Source organism: Pholis gunnellus (assembly GCF_910591455.1).
Source record: "Pholis gunnellus genome assembly, chromosome: 17".
NCBI lineage: Eukaryota > Metazoa > Chordata > Actinopteri > Perciformes > Pholidae > Pholis > Pholis gunnellus.
Window position 1 is genome coordinate 13661768 of NC_136544.1, and position 18567 is coordinate 13680334.

Genomic DNA, 18567 nt, shown 5'->3' on the forward strand with positions numbered 1-18567 from the left:
AACTTAAAAACAATATGGATAACAATAACTTATATGACGTGGGTAAAGAAAGCAGGTGATCAGTGTGGAAGTGAACAGTACTCTGTAAGTTCAAACGCAACAGTTTTAGAGCCACGTGGTTAAACCTGAGACCTCAGTCCAGAAAAGGTGTCTCCATCTGTCCTACTTGTCTCATTAGTGACTGACATTACGGACTAAAACTACTCACACGGTAGAAAAAAAAGAGAGAGCATTGTGTTATTTTATTTTCAAATAGATTTATTTTAGTTTGCATATCGGTCATTGAAGGTAAATAAACAGACGTGTTTCATCTCTTAGTAATAAATAGCTTATAGCTTCATAAGAAAGCTAATCTCACCGTGAGACAATCCTCAATCATTCTAAATTAATCTTAAACTGGTGATTGTGTAATAATCAGTGAGGCGTTCCTGAGATGGTGATGATTGCTTATTTAAAAAAAAAAGGTGTTGAGACCAGTCTTCTGTTCTTGCCGTCCAGTGTGGCCATCATTCATCAGAGCCCTGGAGCTCCCAGATGGGCTTTATCCCAGAACGCTTCATCCGCTGTCCACACCTTCAGCAGCACAGAGAGACTTCTACGAGTCCAGCAGCGATTCCTTCGAACAGCTCACCTTACTGTCCATCAACCTTATCTGTGGAGGGACGAGAGAACGGAACCATTTAGCTGGTTGTACAAACATATAGTTTACTCTCCTTCACCCAGCTGTATTAAAGCAGTCCAGCAGAAATCTAACAGCAACATAAATTACATTTAGATACTCACATTAACACAAAATCCTATTTTTTAAGGGTGAGAACATCATAAAATATGACCAATGAAATATGAAGTTTCATGCGAAAACATCAATAGAAGTTTTGAATGGGGGACATGCTGCTCCTCCACAAACGGGGCGCAGACTCTCCAGATTATTTTAATAACATGTTAGTTCTCACATGTTTCCCAACAGACATTTTGGCTGTTGATAATTTCATCTGCCGGAAAATCTACATCTGATACTTGCAAAAAACCCTGATGCTGATACTGCTCCGTAAATATGACAATAAGCAAATATTGTATGATATATTGGCCCAGTTGATTTATTGGTCACATGGTATCTGCTGTAAAATATGTAAATGCACATTCCTAGGGCCTACATGACACAAAGTCAGTGACATAGGGCACAAACCGTGCTTGTAACCTGGTGTGGTGATGTAATCGGACTATCGTACCTTTAGGGACGAACTTCAGTGAGCTGCTGAATATTCAGAAGCGAGACGAGCCTTTGGCTGGCCCATCGTTCACAAACTCATGGCCTAGACCATTTCCACACTTCCCACATCGCACCTGGAACAACATATCTGACATCAGAATCAGGAATTCATGCATTTCGATATATACGGTCAGCAGTTGATGCATTAAACAATCACTAGTCTCTCAAAGGTTGTACCGTGTTTACCTACAGCTAGTTCCTTTAAACAGGAATATAGTGCACTTACAATAGGCCTCCTCTGATAGGTTTATGAAATGTATTTCCTTTTGATTGTACCTTATATGCCCCAGGTCTCTCCTGGTGTTTGGACACACTGTCTTCGTGGATGGTCTCGGTGAAGGCTGGCCAGGGAGACGAGTGCTCGTACTTGGAGCGGCTGGTAAACAGCTGGTGATCACACTTGGAGCATACATAAACCCCTGAGGAGTAAAGGATGGGAGATGAGGATTGGAGGGCAACATGAGGAGAGAACTATTTAAAAGGTTATTTTATTCAGGACCTCACACCTGACATCAAGGTAGTACCAACTAGGGATCATTTGTTGGGTTTCTTTTTAACATTGATAGCTGTGACCATGTTTTGTTACTATTGTATTGTAACGGATATGTTGTATTCATATTTAACATGTTGGTAGTAATGATGTGTGTAGATAATGTTGCATTTGTTTAAGGGTGTGTTTTTAAGAGGAAGTCAACTTCTCATTTGATGGAAACAAAAACCGGTTTTGTAACAGAGTTGTTGTGTAACCTGAGCATAGGTTACAAAACACTTTTTTTCTTTTACATTCCATGCCAAACAAAGTGTCTCCTGTTATGTGACTAGACAAACTGTGTCAACCCGTTCTTAAACTTCTTCCTGGTGGCTACAGCCTACATGGACAGGAGTCGATACTTTACTCCGAACCAAAGTTATTTAACATTACAATGAATAGTTAGCAAACAGAGGCTAGCTATGGCTAACTCTGGTTAACAGTCTCTAAACAGCACAAGAACATTAGGCAGACATTTTGAATGAAGTACAAAAAGTTAAAGTAATGAAGGTACCTGGTTTAAAATGGTCTTTGTAGACCTCTCCACCGAAAAAACTACAAAACGACATCCCTGTGCTCCACAGACAGTTTGTACCGGTTCCTCCCTGACGTAGTGAAAAGTTGTCTGGACCATCAGAAACATTCCAACTGACAACAATCATACATCCGGTTTAAGAGTCCGGCCTTCGAAATAAAACGGCTATAAGTGAAAAGGGTGGTAGTTTTTGCCATTTATGTGGCGTACATTGGCTCCTTGATGAAGCACATAAAAACACATGAAAACTATTTTATTTGTAATTTAAATAAGTTCTGTTCAGTTGACCTTGTTTATGGGCCCGGTATAGTGTTCTTAATTTTGTAAACTGTGTTTCTTTTTGGTTAAATAAACCCTTCTTTAAACCCACCTGTGACTCTTGATGTCTACCAGCCTGGTCCCTCTCATGGAGCCTCAGCTGTTTGAAGTTAACGTTCAGTTCCAAAGTTATAACAAATAAAAAGTTGTTAAACTTGCACCGCTAATGTCCAGCATATTACCATGTAATCAATGTATGTATACCGTATTTAGAGTTACAATATAGTCCCACATTTTAGTTCAGTATATAATTAGTTACAATAAATTTAGATTATGTTTTTGTTATTGTATTTCTAATATCCATCCTTCAGTGTCCTTATGTTGTTGTGGTTGATGTGGCTTGGCTTGCTGTAAAGTACCTTTCAACTCTAGTTGGAATTTACTCTTTTATTCTGAATGATTAAAAACCGGAAGTCCTATATTGGCTGCCAGCGGATCACAAGCTCTAGCATTGAGCTAGGTTAGCTGACTGTATCTTCTTGCCAGCCCAGCTACTAGACGTTAATGGTTTAGTTCTGTAATTCTCTCCAGGAGACATGGACGCCACGATGTTTCAGCTGAGGTCGTTTGTTCACCAGCGGCTGTACGCAGCGGCGGAGGAGATCCTCGGAGAGGTGTCGAAAACCATCACGTTAACTATGTACGAAGCAGAAGTTAGTCGGTCTAAAGAGGAGGTTGAAAGTCTGCGACACCAGCTCGAGTTCCTGCGAAAGAAATCAGGTTTGAGACACTGGCTGAATGTGTTGTTTTAGTAGCGGGTTGGCCCTCGCATTGCCGTACCGATCTCCACATATAGCTAGCAGTGTAGCGCCAGAAGAAGTAACGTTAGCCAAGTAACGTTAGCCAAGTAACGTTAGCCATGTAACGTTAGCTATGTAACGTTAGCTACAGATGTTGCGCCCCTCTTGTTCGCTGTTCCTGATTGTAACTAAATTTGAGTTTTTGTTGTACTGTGTGTATCTTTTTAGAAAATGACTTACTTACCAGAAAGGTTGTGGGTTAACATTTGCTCCTTTTGCTCCTTTTTTTTGGGAGCTACAGAGCCTTCATTGACCAGCAGCACAGTTAAAAGTGGAGACCAATGTTATGCAACACAGCTGCAGGAGAACCCAGGACCCTCAACACCAGAAGAGTCTAACTCCAGTCTGGGTGCCGAGGTCCCGGGAGCCTCTCAAACCAGTGCAGAGCCGGACCACGATACCTGGAACTACTGCTTGGTTCAGACAGACTTCCTGATGTCGGACATAAAAGAGGAGCAGGAGGAACTTGGGGGTGACAGTCAAACACAGGAGATGGGTTTTCCCTGTCCTGAAGTTGTGAAAAGTCAGCAAGATCAGCCAGAGATGCGAGTATCGTATGAAATGCGGCCAGTTTCCTCAGACGGGTCTGCGGCTCAGAGTGAGAACAATGACAGCGATGAGGAGTTGGTGAATAACAAAGGAGAACAGACCAAAACAACGAAGAGGAAAGGAAAGACATTGCAAGGGCAGAGTGGCAGCGTCAATGAGAACAAAGGAACATTACCCAATGACAAAAGTTCACCTAAAAGTGACAAGGGTCGCAGTTTTTGCCATTTTTGTGGCAAGGGATTCCAGTACATCGGCTCTTTGATGAAGCACATAAAAACACACGAGAACAATTTTGATTGCTCTGTTTGTGGGAGGACGTGCCTGTCTTCAAATGAGCTGATAACTCACGTGACAGGTTGCCACAACAAAACATGTTTTTGTGACATTTGTGGCAAGACTTTCGCCAACGTCCGTTGTCTCCGGCTACATGAGAGAATACACACGGGCAAAAAGGAGTTTGTGTGTCAAGAATGCGGCAAGACATTCTACCGAAGAGAGCACCTGATCGTGCACGTGAGGACCCATTCTGGGGAGAAACCGTATCACTGCGACATCTGTGGGAAAGCGTTCAGCCAGAGCCAGAACCTTACGATTCATAAAAGAAGCCATTCCGGGGAGAAACCGTATCAATGTGGCCTGTGTGGCAAACTTTTTAACACCAGCAGTCATCTCAAAACACACACGAGGTACCATTCGGGAGAAAAACCGTACCCGTGTGACATTTGCGGTAAACGGTTCAGCCAAAGCGGACAGATGACCAGACATAGGACCACACATACAGGAGAGAGGCCATATAGCTGCCGTATTTGTGGCATGAGGTACAGGTTTGCGCCTAATCTGAAGGTGCACCTGCAAACTCATGAAAAGCCCGTCACTGAGTGAACACACGATCTCAGAGCTCAATTACAAATCATAGATACCGGTGAGTTAGATTGATTTTGAGGAATAATTGAAAGCGCTCCTTTAGTTGTTGTCAGGAAGAAAAAACAACACAATCTAAATATGTTTGTGAATACCTTTTAGGTTTGGGTTTGGGTTGATATGTGTTAGCCCGCTGAGATATGTTAGCACTTATTAAGAGGGTTAAATGAGTCCCACAGGTAAAAACAGGTATCACTGAGACCAGTGATTCTCAACTGGTGGGTCGCGACCCAAAAGTGGGTCGCGGGCCACTGCCTGGCAAAAAAAAAAGTAAAATCCTGTGCTTTTATTTTGAAGGTGATTTTTTTTTTTTATGCAGCGGAGTGACGTCTATTCACACTCCTTAACAATATTTGGCGTTAATGCCTTGTAATGCTAATATCAGCAGAGGATAAACTGAAAACTATACCTCTGTCAAATTAAACTATAAGTAGACGAGTTGAAGACATGTAGGATGACGTCAAACAACAGACCACAGCTCAAATTAAGGCAAGTGGTCATTTTGCATTACAAATCTACAGACATAACAAACAAAGCAGTTTTACTCGTTTACGTGAACCATGTGTGGGACGGGGACTCACAGGAACAATTTCTCTGCACAAGAGAGCTCCCTACACTACGACTGCAGAGGACATTTTCAGCTCAGGTTCAAACTGCACCATCTTTTCATTAAATACATTTGAGGAAGTTGAACATTTTCCTCGATTTGGCTCGCAGCTTGTCATTAAGGGGTGATGGTGGGTCCCGCAGCCAGACCAGTTGAGGACCACTGACTTAGACCGTCAGAGTGAAGAGCAGCATCTCTGGAGCTGCTTTCTTTCACATTTCATGTTTGTGTTCTTGCATACTGTTCTGTGTAATGGCTTCCTATGGTGAAACCAAATTTCCACATGGAGGACAATAAAGTTGAATACCCTGTCATATCACATTGCATTAGTCTGTTTACTTTTAGTCTATTTACACCAGCATTATTCATCAGTCAGTCCAAACATCTAATTCTCATACAGTATAAAGCTACCTCTATGGTATTAAATTCAAATAACAATATGTGTATTATTACTTGTGAGTTGGAAGAGAGTGACGTTTTTTAATTTTCTAGTTTATTATATGACCCCTATTAGCAGTGTCCTACAGCACAGCTGGTCTTCCTGGCTTCTTGAGTTTTACTATAGGATCCAAACATGTGCACTGATCACGTTAAATACATTTCGAGGGAATTCAATTTTAATCGCCACAGTCTGGGGAATTTCCAAAGCATAATACAAAGAAGTTTGCTCCCCATGCCATATTGTTTACATCTGCAATATGATAAATGTGAGCAGCATTTTCAACCCATTTCCCAAGTTCACCATATTCGACTGTTGCTATTAGCATTTAAGGATGTATAGAGACACAGTGTGTTAATAATACAGTAAATCTGTGGACGCTTACTCCTAATGAAGTACAGGTGGCTGCATCACCCTGCTGCTCTAAAAGATGTGTTCTTCTGCAGCTTGGCCAACAGGTGGCAGCAGACACGCCAAAGTTACTCTTCACGAGGCAGTATTTTGGTTTATTACAACACTATATTTTTCATAATTTGCTCTAAAGAACCCATAGCTCAAATACATGCGACTGTCAGACAGCACAATCAATCTCTGTTTTTAGCTTGAACTCTGACTTGTAGAGTACAACCGCAACATGTTTTAATACTACTAGTAATGCAAGTGTACTAACCCGTCCATGAAATTGTGTGCAGCCAGCAGGTAAATGTCAGGTCACACACGGTCTGTGTCTGGGCCGCTCCCCTGCAGCTCTGCTGGTTGAGAGGACACAACAATAATCCACACAGATCCTAAAAGCCAAAAGCCAGCTGTTGTCCCCTCTTTACCTCTATTCTCTCTCACTCTGTTCTTTTCAACCCCAATGTAACGACTAAGATCAGAGATATTTCCCATATTTAAACACAACTTAGCCCCAATAGTGAGATACACGATGAAGATTCAACAAGAAGGGGTGAAATAAATTGATTTAGTGGGGAATTCTCACATGTACAGATCTCTGCATCCCTCACAACAATAACAAAAAAAACATTCTGTCTTTTAAATAATAGGCTTATGAGCAGCAACTTTGAGCATGGATGATTTTTTTTCTCCAGGTCTTGCAATTACATAAGTCTGCAGCGTTCAGGACTGCGGTGTCAGAGGCGGAGAGATGAGCTCCGTCTGTGTTTTGACGCTGAGCGCGGCAGCAGAGAAAGAGTCGCCGCTCCGTCAACTGTTGGCCTCTCCGGTCTAATCTGGATTAGTCGTCCGGTCTGCAGACGGGACTCCCAATAATCACATTATTCTGTGTTGGGTTGACTCCTCCTGAAGCGGAAAGGGAAGAAGCGATGTGAAACGGCGCTGACGCGAGTATTTTACAAGCTGTGTGTTTAGATTTAAAAAAAATCTTCTACGTAGTTGTGACGTTTTTTGTGCAACGAAGATTGGCTACAATCCTCGTAAAGTTGAGTGAGTATATTTGTTGCCGGTGCATGGTGCGCGTCCCCGCGCTCTGCAGCATACACACTGAGCACTGCAGCCTGCACTTGAAGCAACAAACCCCTGCCACTGATATCACGAGAGCAAACATGCCACATTCAGGTAAGAAGCTCTGTTTTGGTTTTTACCGGTAGCAGCACACGCATGCTTCTGTCATCGGTGCTGTAGAATAGCTGCCTTTAAATCTGAAATAGAAACACTTGCGACATTTTCTACAGGTGAGGACAGAAAGAGTACAGACGGATGACGGCGTTCCGCATCTGTTGGAAAGTTTAAAACGGGACAAACGGGACTCATCTGACTGTCTGAGTGATGGTTTGGCTGGCATTGTCCATGAACCTTTTTAGCCCCGGAGATACTGTCTGAATGATGTCTTAATGAGATGAAGTACAGCTGTGCTAACACTGACCATGTGATACCCAGACAAACACAGAGTCCTGTGCCAAATGTGCCAGTCGTCAGGGTCAAGTGGTAGTTTGAGGAAAGCGTTAAGCCGTTTGACAGCGTGTGTGTTGCCAGACTGCAAAGACATGTCTCGTCTCGTTTACTCACACATCACTCCAACTGGGTTTTCATGAAGTTCCTCACAGAAAGAAAACAACGTATAGCTTTAATTGGATCCAATTGTCCTGGTGTGACTAGAATAGAAAGGCCAAGAAGAGGACAGAGTGATGCGATTCAATCCCATGCAGACGTCAGGGATCAAAGCGGGATTTTCTGATGGTCACGTCATTTCTTCCTTTTAATCCATTTAGAATAATCCACTATACTGTCGACTCATTGATACTCTCGAACAACCTGATATCGCTTTGCCATGTGTCAGTAGTTTGCATGTTTTAGGACAGCCCATGAGGCTCACTACCGTTCCCTTATTATTTTGCCTCTAATTCCTGCAGTTATTAAAACTTCCTGATAGCATTACCTTGTTTTAAAAAAATGTCAGACTCCATTGAACTTCATTAACTTTTTCCTCCACACTGAGTTGCCCTCAATCACTTGGGGCTTCTCTATTCAGACGTTGAGTTGATTAGTTGGTTTGTTGATTGACAGAAAATGATTCAGCAATTCTTTTTGATAAACCATCAATCGTTTTTAAGCAAACATACCAAATATTCTTTGATCCCTGCTTTTCAAAAGTGAGAGTTTGCTGCTTTTCTTTGTATATAATTGAAAACTGAATTTCTTTGGGTTTTTATTCTTGGGTTGAACAAAACAAGACATTTAAAGACATCCACTTTGATCAAATTGTGATAGACATCCTCTCACAATTCTTTTACCTTTCATCAACAATTAATATATTGATAGAGAAAATAATCAGTAAACTAATAACAGAAACACTCATTAAAATCTCTATGTGACCTTTCTTCTGGAAAATGTTAATTAAGTACATTTCATTTAGACCAGATTAAGACTTCGCCCTCTGACCTCAATTAGGGGCATCGGACCATTTTAAAATGCCTTTCAGTCATTAACATTAAACTACAATCAATACATTTTCCTTTAGAAAATGAAATAGCTAAATCTGCTCCACTTTCCTCTCTTAAGGGACAAACCAAAAACGGTGGTTCCAGACTTCGGTCCTCGGATGTTTTTTCTTCCTTCCTGCAGAGATTCATCCACAGTCCTGACTGGAAAGCTGCCAAATCCCTGCTGACTCCGTACTCCACAGAGCAGCAACGGGTTTTCCTCTCCCTGTCAGCAACAACTGATCCAAATTAACTCCGAAGCAGAAATTGATTAGGGTAATGCAGGACTGTCTGGAGCAGCTTAGGCGCTGGCAGAGCAGCACTTTTGGTTAATTAGATTTCATAAAGAGCGCATCAGGTTGGTGCTGAAAATGTAACATTGCTCCACATAAACAAGTGTGCAGAGAAGGGAACAGATAAGATGGGATCCAATGAGAAAGTTAAAGATGGTAACAGATTATAATCTGCAGCCTTTCATCAAGGTCAGGGCTAGAATCTACAATACATGGCAATGGCGAATCGCTGAAGTGTCTTACTACTGTTGCATTTTCTCCTTCTGTGGTTATGTAAAAATGTGCACTCTAAAAGGTCAAGAAATATGAGTTTGTGTCTGCACGATCACCCTCGTTATGCAAGGATCTGGCTGCAGCGTTTGCTCTGAACAAGAAGATTAAACATGACCTCACTTAATAGCACAGGGACACAAAAGTAGAACGAGAAAATTGTCACAAGAGTCCACTTAATAGCTTCTTAGGGACGAATAAGTGCATGAATTTGTCTCAGTTGGAGAGCAGGGGAAGGACTCAAATGCAGACGGGTGCAGTTCAATGACTATTACAATTATAACAAAAGGGTAGGCTGGTATACCAGGTAACACAACTCCAAACAGCAATGAATACAAACCAACAAAGAACATTAAGGAACTGAGGTTGTATAAATAGTGACTGAGCGCACAGGTAAGCAGCAGGTGGAGTGAATGTAGGACTAATGAGGGACAGGTGAAAGTGATCAGGGCGGGGCAGGCAAATTTATCTGGAATTGAAAAGACACACTGATTACCCATTCATCAGATTCAATTCATGTCCCAAGTGCTGTCGTCAAAGTATGGAGGATTACAGTTAAACCACTCTCTGTGTGGATCATAGCGTAGCTGTTGAGTGTGGGTTTTGGCTCTGCCATAACACATGACAGTCGCTGTCAAATAGACACAAGCTATGAAGGGCTTGTTATAGATCCATAAACTGTGATTTCCCCAAGGCAGAGTCTAATTGTTATAATTTCGAAGGCCTAATGGACAGCAGCTAGGGTGGGGTTGAAAAAAAGGAAGCTCGTGTTCCCAGTTATAGTCATGACATGCTGAAGCTTAAGCCTTCCTAATAATAACTGAAACTGAGCTCTTACTCGGAGTCGTAACAGATTATTTGTTATCTTAGTTACGACAACTGGACTCTGTGAGAGAGTCCGGGGTGTAAATATCAGTTACAAAAATACATTTATTCATCTTGAGGGGTGCGTCGGTTTGTTTGCCTCTGCATCAGATGTGTTCACTTTCATCGAGCAGATGCTGTCCCAGATGATGTTGTTGTCTCCTGTTGTTTTATTTAAATCACACGTCAGCCATGAGCTCAGAGACGTTATCTTGTGATTGTAGAGTTGCTGTTTCGAATCCATGAACCATCTGAAAGAATCTTGTCCGAGGATGTAAATAAGAAAACAGTCTTCAACGTCTTGCATCATGAGAGAAAAGATCATTGTACTGCTCCTCGGATAGGACAAATGGACAAATGTGTCAATTAGGCACAAACAAGGATGATCACTGCATCTAATTTGGGATTATCTCTAACTGTGGGATTAAAGTCTTTGTGCTAATGACTCCTTGTGGATGATTCCAGAAACAAAGCACTCCTCCATCCTTACCCTAGTAGGAACAATAAAAAGGACAAAGGAGAAAGGACGAGGGAGATTAGAGTCAAAGGTTGAGAGAAAATTAGAAAAAAAATGGAGAGGGCGGAAATAGGAATGTAAAATGCGCTGTCCTTTAAAAAGTAATTTAGTTGCTGAATTAACCACCATATTTGTTCTTCTTTCTCACCACATATCCAGCATTCAACATGAACTATAAGCTACCAAAGGAGGTTGTTACATGTCTACATGCAGTTAAAGACTCCCAGTGCTAGCACCATGCGCCATGCCTTCAGGGACTCCGTTTGGTCGACCACATCCTCCCAGTAGCTCCTGATTGAGGGCCAGCATGGAAGAGAGCAAGCTCATCTTCAACCTGGACGGCCACGATGAAGGTCCCACCGTGGCCTTCAGCAGAGACAAACAACGCAAAATGGACAGCCAGCCTGACCTCAGCCTGGGGATGGATTTGGACCTGAGCCTAAGTCACCGCTCCCAGCCTCCCTTTCTGCCTCACTCCCCCTCATCCCCAGGCTCTTTAGCGGATCTATCGGCATCATCGGCAGACCTGCTTGTCACCACCAACCTTGTCAAATCTTCCTCGACAGACCTGGAGCCGAGGGAGAGCAGCTCCCTGCGAGGCAGACCTCTGCTCAGCCTGGTCAAGTCCCTGAGCACCGAGATTTCCCGCCGGGTCGAGCCAGAGGTCAACCTCTCCAAATCAGACTCCAAGCTGCATTTGCACCCCTGGAAGCAGCTAACCCATCCAAAAATCCCAGAGGCCAGGTCTGTAGCAGATGGGCTGAACGAGAATGATGACTGGGTGTCGCCTCCTGCTGAGCCCCGGGGCAGCTCGCTGATTGCTGAGCTGGAGGACACGCGGAGGAAGTTCTCTGAGGCCATGCAGGATCCGCTGAGCATGCTGAGTAAGATCATGGGGGACGAGAGCTCCGGCAGCCCAAAGCAGGGGAGGGCTTCTGGTGCCGGAGACTCACCGTCCTCCCAAGGCAGCTGTGGAAGAGACGGTGGCAGTGAAGATGCAGACCTCAAGTGCCGAAAGAGAGCTGAAAGTGAGCCCAGAGGTGTGTGTGACACGTCTCTGAGAAGACTCCAAAAGAGCTCCTTAACAAAATCCTCCGTCTCCCCAGAACACCACAGCAGTGACAGCCATTTAGAAATCTGCACTTATGGAGATGTGATTCAGGTGGTGGAGCTCCAGAATGGATCCAAGGGGACACATCATAGAACTTACGCCCAGTCTAGAGTCACAGTGCCAGGCTCATCGCTGCCTCTTCACTGGCTCTTCCCTGTGGGTCTTCTGGCTTATGGTTTCTTTGTGTTGCCCCTGCCCTCCTATGTGACGGGTCTGTCCGTGGGGGTTGCATGTGGCTTCATGTTGGGCCTGGTGGTTGTGTTCATGTTTGCTCCGCGACACTCGTCTGCCAGAAGCAACAAGGGTTTGAGCAGATCCAGAACCCTGAACATGGAGCCACCGGATGGAGAGCTCACAGATCCAGAAATCCTAGAGGTAACACAACAAAGAGAGGCGTAAACATGACAGTGACACGGTGACATTTCATCTGTGTCTACTTTTATCCAAACTTCCCTGTTTCTTTTGAGTGTGTTACACATGTGACTGTAGCGCAGAGCAAGAAGCCTCTTTCTGGTTTCCTGATTTGGCTACATGGAAATGAGCTTCAAGCTCTAAGCTCTGAGCAACAGCAGCCATGTGAGCTGTCAGTGGTGCTTATATGGATTAGTTTTTAGGTAATTACTTTATAGAAAACTGTCCTCAGGCACCGCAGGTTCGGCATCTAAGGGGCACGCTATTTTCATAATAGCTTTCTCAAAGCACTTCTTGACAGCTCTGCTGAGAGAGTGGGGCTGGCCGCCTCGCTAAATGCAGAGTTAGCAGGTTCATATAAGGTAAATATTACGAGGACAGAGGAGTTACTAGCAGCAGGCTATTTCAAAGACTCGTCCACAGTGTTAAATGAGACAGATGTCTCATGTTTCCCCTCCTGCTGAGCTGTATTGTCGCAGATTGCACCACTCGCTGTGAATTACATTCGCCTTAGTAGAGTTTTTGCAAGATTTACATATTCTTTTGATATATATACACGTATATAAACACATCTTCAGTTAAACACATCTCAATGTAGCCTGCTCTTAATATCAATTCTGAAAGGAAAAAGGTGATTTGTGACTGTGTTTGGGGTAAACACCCTCATCATTTTCTTCCAGGGCTGGATGAATGAGACACACAGCTACGACCCTGAGACCTTCCACCCCTCCATCACACACTCCGTCTACGTCACCCTGGAGGGCAGCCAGCTGTGCCTGGCATACCCACGTAACAACATCCCCCGGTGGGCAGCGTTCGACGAGACGTCCCACGAGGCCGTGTTTCTGCGTTCACGTACTTACACGCTGGCTAACTGTAAGGTCAGTACGTTATATATATATATACAATATTCTAATTTCTGGGCCCTCACGTTCCTCAGAGGGGAGTAAAAGAGAAGGTGACCTCTCGCCTGAACTCTCATCTCTCTGCACCCACATTGTCATTCAACACGGAGGTGAAAGACCAGAAGGATTACAACCGAAGTGATGATGCTCTGAATAAACTTGACCCGGCTGCTGTCCCAGTAGCACATTGAAGCAGGCTACAGTAGCTTCCAATAGGGCGGTAGAATAAAGCTAACACGCAATCTAATCAATGTGGGGAGCTCTTTGGCAATGACAAACTATCAACATCATTTCTGGCTTTCAGAAATAATTTTCGTAATAAGAAGAAAATTACACTTGTCCTTTATCATTTCTTTCTGCTACTTTTCATCCCAGGTGTCTCTGTTGCCGCCCGGTTTGGCTCGCAAGAGGATCTGGAACAAGAAGTACCCCGTCTGCGTTACTTTGGCTGAGGGGGAGGTCGGGGAGGAGAGCGTGGTCGAAGGGAAGGAGGAGGAAGAAAGGGCAGAGAGACACACGGTCCCGGACCACCAGCTTCCTGTCACCTTGTACCTGTTTGGCCGCACGGGAAGAGAGAAGGAGGACTGGTTCCAGCACTTCCTGTCTGCCTCCCGGGCTGGAGCCCAGAGCAGCGTGAGCAGGGAGGAGAGTGCAGGTAAGATGGTGGTTGGGAGCGACATCACTTCCTTGTTTTAAACACTTACGCAGTCGTTGTTGAATCACGTTCAGGACAGATTGATGAACATGCAGAATTGTACTGTTTCTGTTGAGTCCTGGCGTTCAATTCACCGGCTCATTCCGCCCACTCGCCCTCTCTGTCACTCAGAAACACCATGTGCTGGAGACGCTGCCAGAGAAGGCCCAGAGGAGCTGCATGATTTGCCGGGAGCTCTGAAAACAAGAACGCTATTGGAGTACAGCATCTACATGACTCAACTGTGTGGAACGCCGAGCTGCAATCCCACCCCCAGCCCCTGCCATAGTGACAAGGGAAGCCCCACAGCCCACAAGAAGGTCAATGAGCAACACATTTATGTATTTGTAAGCCGTAGTATCAGATATAGCATCACAGTGCTGGATGTTGTGAAGGCATGTAAGCTCTCCGTAGGTTTCATTTACAGCCTCTACTGACCCTCTGCTTGTCATGCTAATACTCTACATACCTCCCATTGATCACAGCAGGTCAATATCGGCTACTGTTCCTCTGTTCTGCTCTGCGCTTAAACCAGCCTTGTGTAGGATGCTGGCTCAGCCAAACACATCCCTGCTGACTAGACCAAATGTCAATGTGCAGAAATATCAGGTGTCACCTGGCTGGAAGGAGATTAATTGGAACAGAGTGCAGAGCTGCTAATCCTGGTTTGGGTTGGTCGGGATTGGCACCCCACATAGAGACAGTCTGTGCTGGTATTTAGAGGAGGAAAAGGGTCGGTGTAAATGGGGCTTGAGGATGGATTAGCATAGAAATGGCGAGAAATTGTACCGTGCATCTCGGTACCCTCTGAAAAATGCTTTCACTGCAGACACACAATGAAGAGCATGGATCTGGAGGTCAAGCAGGAGATGAGCCCAGCACAGGTTCAGTGGCAGAGGGACACTCGGCAGAGGGCCAGCCCACCTGGGTGAACTCCCTGGTGGGACGGATCTTCTGGGACTTCCTGCGGGAGAAGTACTGGACCGATCAGGTGGCGCACAAGATCCAGAAGAAACTCAGCAAAATCAAGGTGAGAGTGGATGAGGACGGCGATTTTGTTTTTCAAGGTTAGTCAGAAGTCCTTGGTGTACAAAATGCTGGGTTCAGCTGATGCTCGTCGTTTTTTTATTATACGCACATTCATCTTCATATTCACACCATCAGCAGCAGCAGCATCATCAGTGTCATGTTGACTAATGACGTGGCCAGGCAACAGTGAGTGTACTACAGGTCAGAGCTCTGCAAAGTGGGTCACTCGATGATACAGCCTGACCAATAGCGCTGGTTTGTGCCCGAGCTCAAAAGATGTGACGTTAGGCACATCTACAAAGCCGCAGCTCTCTTTTCTGTGTGTGTGAGTGTGTGTGTGTGTGTGTGTGTGTGTGTGTGTGTGTGTGTGTGTGTGTGTGTGTGTCTGCTGATAATGCACTCCCTCTGGTTGCAAAGGTGGGAGGTGGGAGTGAGTAGTGGAGCAGGGATGGCACTGCAGCATCTCATTTCTCATTTCCTGCTCTCGTCTTTGACACACACCATCCTTTTACTATATTGCTCCTGTCTCCTTCAGACACACACACACACCACTGCAGATTTCCCACTGCTCGCTCATTAGTTTGAAGTAATTATCTTCCTCTGTGGAGCCTCTCTATTTGCTTTACTCTGATTTCATAAGGTTTTTTTGATTTTTTATGTCTGACACGAACGCAGCATGTCTACTAACTGAAAGTGTTGTTTGTCTCATTACAAGTTGCCATACTTCATGAATGAGCTGACGCTGGCAGATCTGGACATGGGCACTTGTCTACCTCAAGTCCTCAGCACATCCACACCAACACTTGACCGCAGAGGTACAGTTGTGTGTACTTACACTCATACGTGTTGCATTGGATAAGAACACATTCATACACAAACTTGCTTTTTTGATTGTTAGCCGTTTTAGAGGTGTGGCATAAAGCATCGCTGTGCCTAAGTAAAGCCCCACGAACCCACTAGCGTGGCTGTAAACTCTCTAGCCTTGCCTTTTTCTTTTCTGCACTTGGTATGTGGAGGAGTCAACCAATAAAGTCAACCCAACAGTCTCTACCTGGATTTCCTCTCTCAGACACAAACCTGCAGTCAGCTCAGGCCATGATCACATTTGTTTTATTAGTTTATCGCACTAACCCTAAAAGCCTTCCATTGAGATTAGCAATCCCGTTGGCCTTGACTAATCTCAAGTAACAAACATGCCCGAGCTATCCTCTGTTGATCTAATGTCCCTTCTGCAACAACACTGTGCCAGGCCAGATCTAGACGCGACGCTTGTTAAGAGATCTGATCTTACCTGCTACCTGTTTTTTTTATCTCAAAGGCCTGTGGCTGGAGCTGGAGGTGGTGTACACAGGCTGCCTTCAGATGACCCTGGAGACTAAGATGAACCTGTGTAAACTGGGTAAAGATGGAGAGGACGAGGCTCACAGCGTTCTAGAGACCCAGCAAGTGGGGTGAGGCCCATCTCCGTTTCATATTCCTCGATAGATGACGCTCGAGGAGGAATCGGTCTCCTCAGCTCAGTGGTTTGCATTAACAGGTACCACTGGTGTGTTTTTCAGCTCCAAGCCCCGGCTGTGTGTACTGGCCGATAGTGACGAAGAGTCGTCCAGCGCAGGCTCGTCTGATGAAGAGGAAGCCCCCCCCTTTGAGCCGCAGGCGTCTCTAGGGGAGAAGAGCACAGTGGTAGCAGCTGAAGGGTAAACTATCACACAGATGAAATACACCATGGATTATAGGTCACAGTCCGCACCACTGTAAGCATGCTGCACTTGCAGTCGCATCCTATTTAGGGATGTGCAGGTGTTAAAAGGGTAAAAAAAATGCCACTTTTTCAAACACAGGTGTAACCAATAATGTTTTCATTCAATCTTTTATTGGTGATCCAATATAGATGCTAATAGATGCGAAAAGGCACAGGTGGACTTAATGACCTTAACGATGCAGCACTGCATTGCCATAATTGCAGTGCTGCATCGTTAAGGTCATTAAGTCCACCTGTGCGGGACATTTTTCAGGTCTTCAAAGGCAGGAATGACAAAAAACACAAAACATAACTTACATATTGCCTATTTGAATATATTGTAAAATAAAACTTCACAGTTGTAACAAACACTTGCATGTTGACATGAATAGTAATTTACAAGCCAAGAAATTGTTGTAAATAAGGTGATTTCCGTATGATGTGGCACCACTAATTTCAATGTCCCAATCCTAGCAGTTTTCTAATTCACAGCCTTACACTGCATTTGTGCCCTTGTCCTAATCCTTCATCCAGGCACACTGGTAGCAGCACAAGTAGGAAGATCTTGAGATTTGTGGACAAGATAGCGAAGTCCAAGTACTTCCAGAAAGCCACCGAGAACGAGTACATCAGGAAGAAGATAGCTGAGGTGTCTAACATGCCTCTGATGCTCAGCGTTGAGGTCCTGGAGCTCTCTGGCACTCTGGCCATCAACATCCCACCTCCCCCTACTGACAGGATATGGTACTGACTTTACAACATCATTTCATGCCATGAATTCAAAGGTTTCTTTCTTTCTTTCTCACACAGTCGTTTTCTCTCATTCTCCCCTCTCAGGTACAGTTTCCGGGTGCCTCCCAAGTTAGACCTTCATGTGCGACCCACGCTCGGGGAGAGGGAGGTCACCCTCACTCATGTCACTGAGTGGATCGAGAGAAAGCTGCAGTGTGAGTTCCAGGTCAGTCCATCAGTGAATCTGTCGATGTGCAGAAAAATATTAAAAGACTTACTTTGTGACAGTACAGGAGTATGAGAAGTACCATTTCCCATATCATTAAAAACATATTGCACTAATTATTAAATATGGTTTTGGTTGTCCTTTGCCCCTCAACAGAAAGTGCTTGTGATGCCCAATATGGATGATCTGTATCTGCCCCTGATGACATCCGGCCTGGAAAACTCACCTGCATCCCACCAGTCCTCAATCCATTCCTCATCCCACCAGTCCTCCATGGAGTCCCAGGACTACCTGTCAGAGTAGTGCCCCTTTGAGGCCACAGATGAGATTATGTCGATGTAAAAAAAAAAAAAATGCCACTGTGCAGCTATTGCCATGACTCTAATGGATTCCGAGGCTGCTGCAGCTGTTTATCCTGCGCGTGTTGGTTGTAACCAGTGCAGGATGAATGCTGCTGAGCAGGGGCAGCGACCTCGGGACTGTGAGAATGGTGCTAAAGTGCCCTTTACTGTGAAGATGATTGAACTGTATACCAGTTAGAGCACTTTTTTATTTATTTGATGCCAACACTGATAAAAGATGTAAATACCGGATGCACGTCAAAACAAGGTGCTGTAGATGACCACTGGTAAAGAATGTTGAATTAACAAACTATCCATTCAATCATTTTCTAATCCACTGATGAAAAACATGGAGATGATAATGATGATCAAGCTTCCATGGTGCATGTTGTTTTTGAACAATGTAAATAAGCTCATGGATTATCAGCGAATAAAAACCTGTTAAATCTATGGTAATTGTTCAATTTAAATGTATAATGAATCCAGTTAAAACAAATACACATCAATTATGCAACACCAACGT

At 44.3% G+C, this 18567-nt stretch overlaps 3 protein-coding genes across 3 annotated transcripts; 2 read left to right on the top strand and 1 right to left on the bottom strand.

The window, feature by feature from the left end:
- Window positions 1–247: 247 nt before the first annotated feature.
- LOC306708932 (methionine-R-sulfoxide reductase B1-A-like) lies at window positions 248–2437 on the bottom strand. The gene is made up of 4 exons (XM_079176906.1): window positions 2314–2437; window positions 1547–1689; window positions 1230–1344; window positions 248–652 (listed from the first exon to the last, which is right to left on the bottom strand). The coding sequence occupies exons 1-4, from the start codon at window positions 2366–2368 to the stop codon at window positions 633–635; spliced, it is 333 nt and encodes a 110-aa protein (XP_079033032.1). The 5' UTR covers window positions 2369–2437; the 3' UTR covers window positions 248–632.
- Window positions 2438–3122: 685 nt separating this feature from the next.
- Window positions 3123–5845, top strand: LOC306708875 (uncharacterized protein). Its single transcript, XM_079176835.1, has 2 exons — window positions 3123–3372; window positions 3694–5845. The coding sequence occupies exons 1-2, from the start codon at window positions 3189–3191 to the stop codon at window positions 4881–4883; spliced, it is 1374 nt and encodes a 457-aa protein (XP_079032961.1). The 5' UTR covers window positions 3123–3188; the 3' UTR covers window positions 4884–5845.
- Window positions 5846–11161: 5316 nt separating this feature from the next.
- On the top strand, window positions 11162–18458 carry LOC306709811 (testis-expressed protein 2-like; the record flags this gene model as incomplete). The annotated part of the gene is made up of 11 exons (XM_079178099.1): window positions 11162–12340; window positions 13057–13257; window positions 13657–13936; window positions 14108–14295; window positions 14805–15005; window positions 15720–15819; window positions 16323–16455; window positions 16564–16701; window positions 17280–17489; window positions 17583–17703; window positions 17860–18458. The coding sequence occupies 11 exons, from the start codon at window positions 11162–11164 to the stop codon at window positions 18004–18006; spliced, it is 2898 nt and encodes a 965-aa protein (XP_079034225.1). The 3' UTR covers window positions 18007–18458.
- Window positions 18459–18567: the final 109 nt, after the last annotated feature.

Coding starts and splice junctions, on each gene's coding strand:
- LOC306708875 (XM_079176835.1), top strand. CDS start 3,189: ATGGACGCCACGATGTTTCAGCTGAGGTCGTTTGTTCACCAGCGGCTG. Junction 3,373..3,693: donor GTTCCTGCGAAAGAAATCAG/GTTTGAGACACT, acceptor TGGGAGCTACAG/AGCCTTCATTGACCAGCAGC.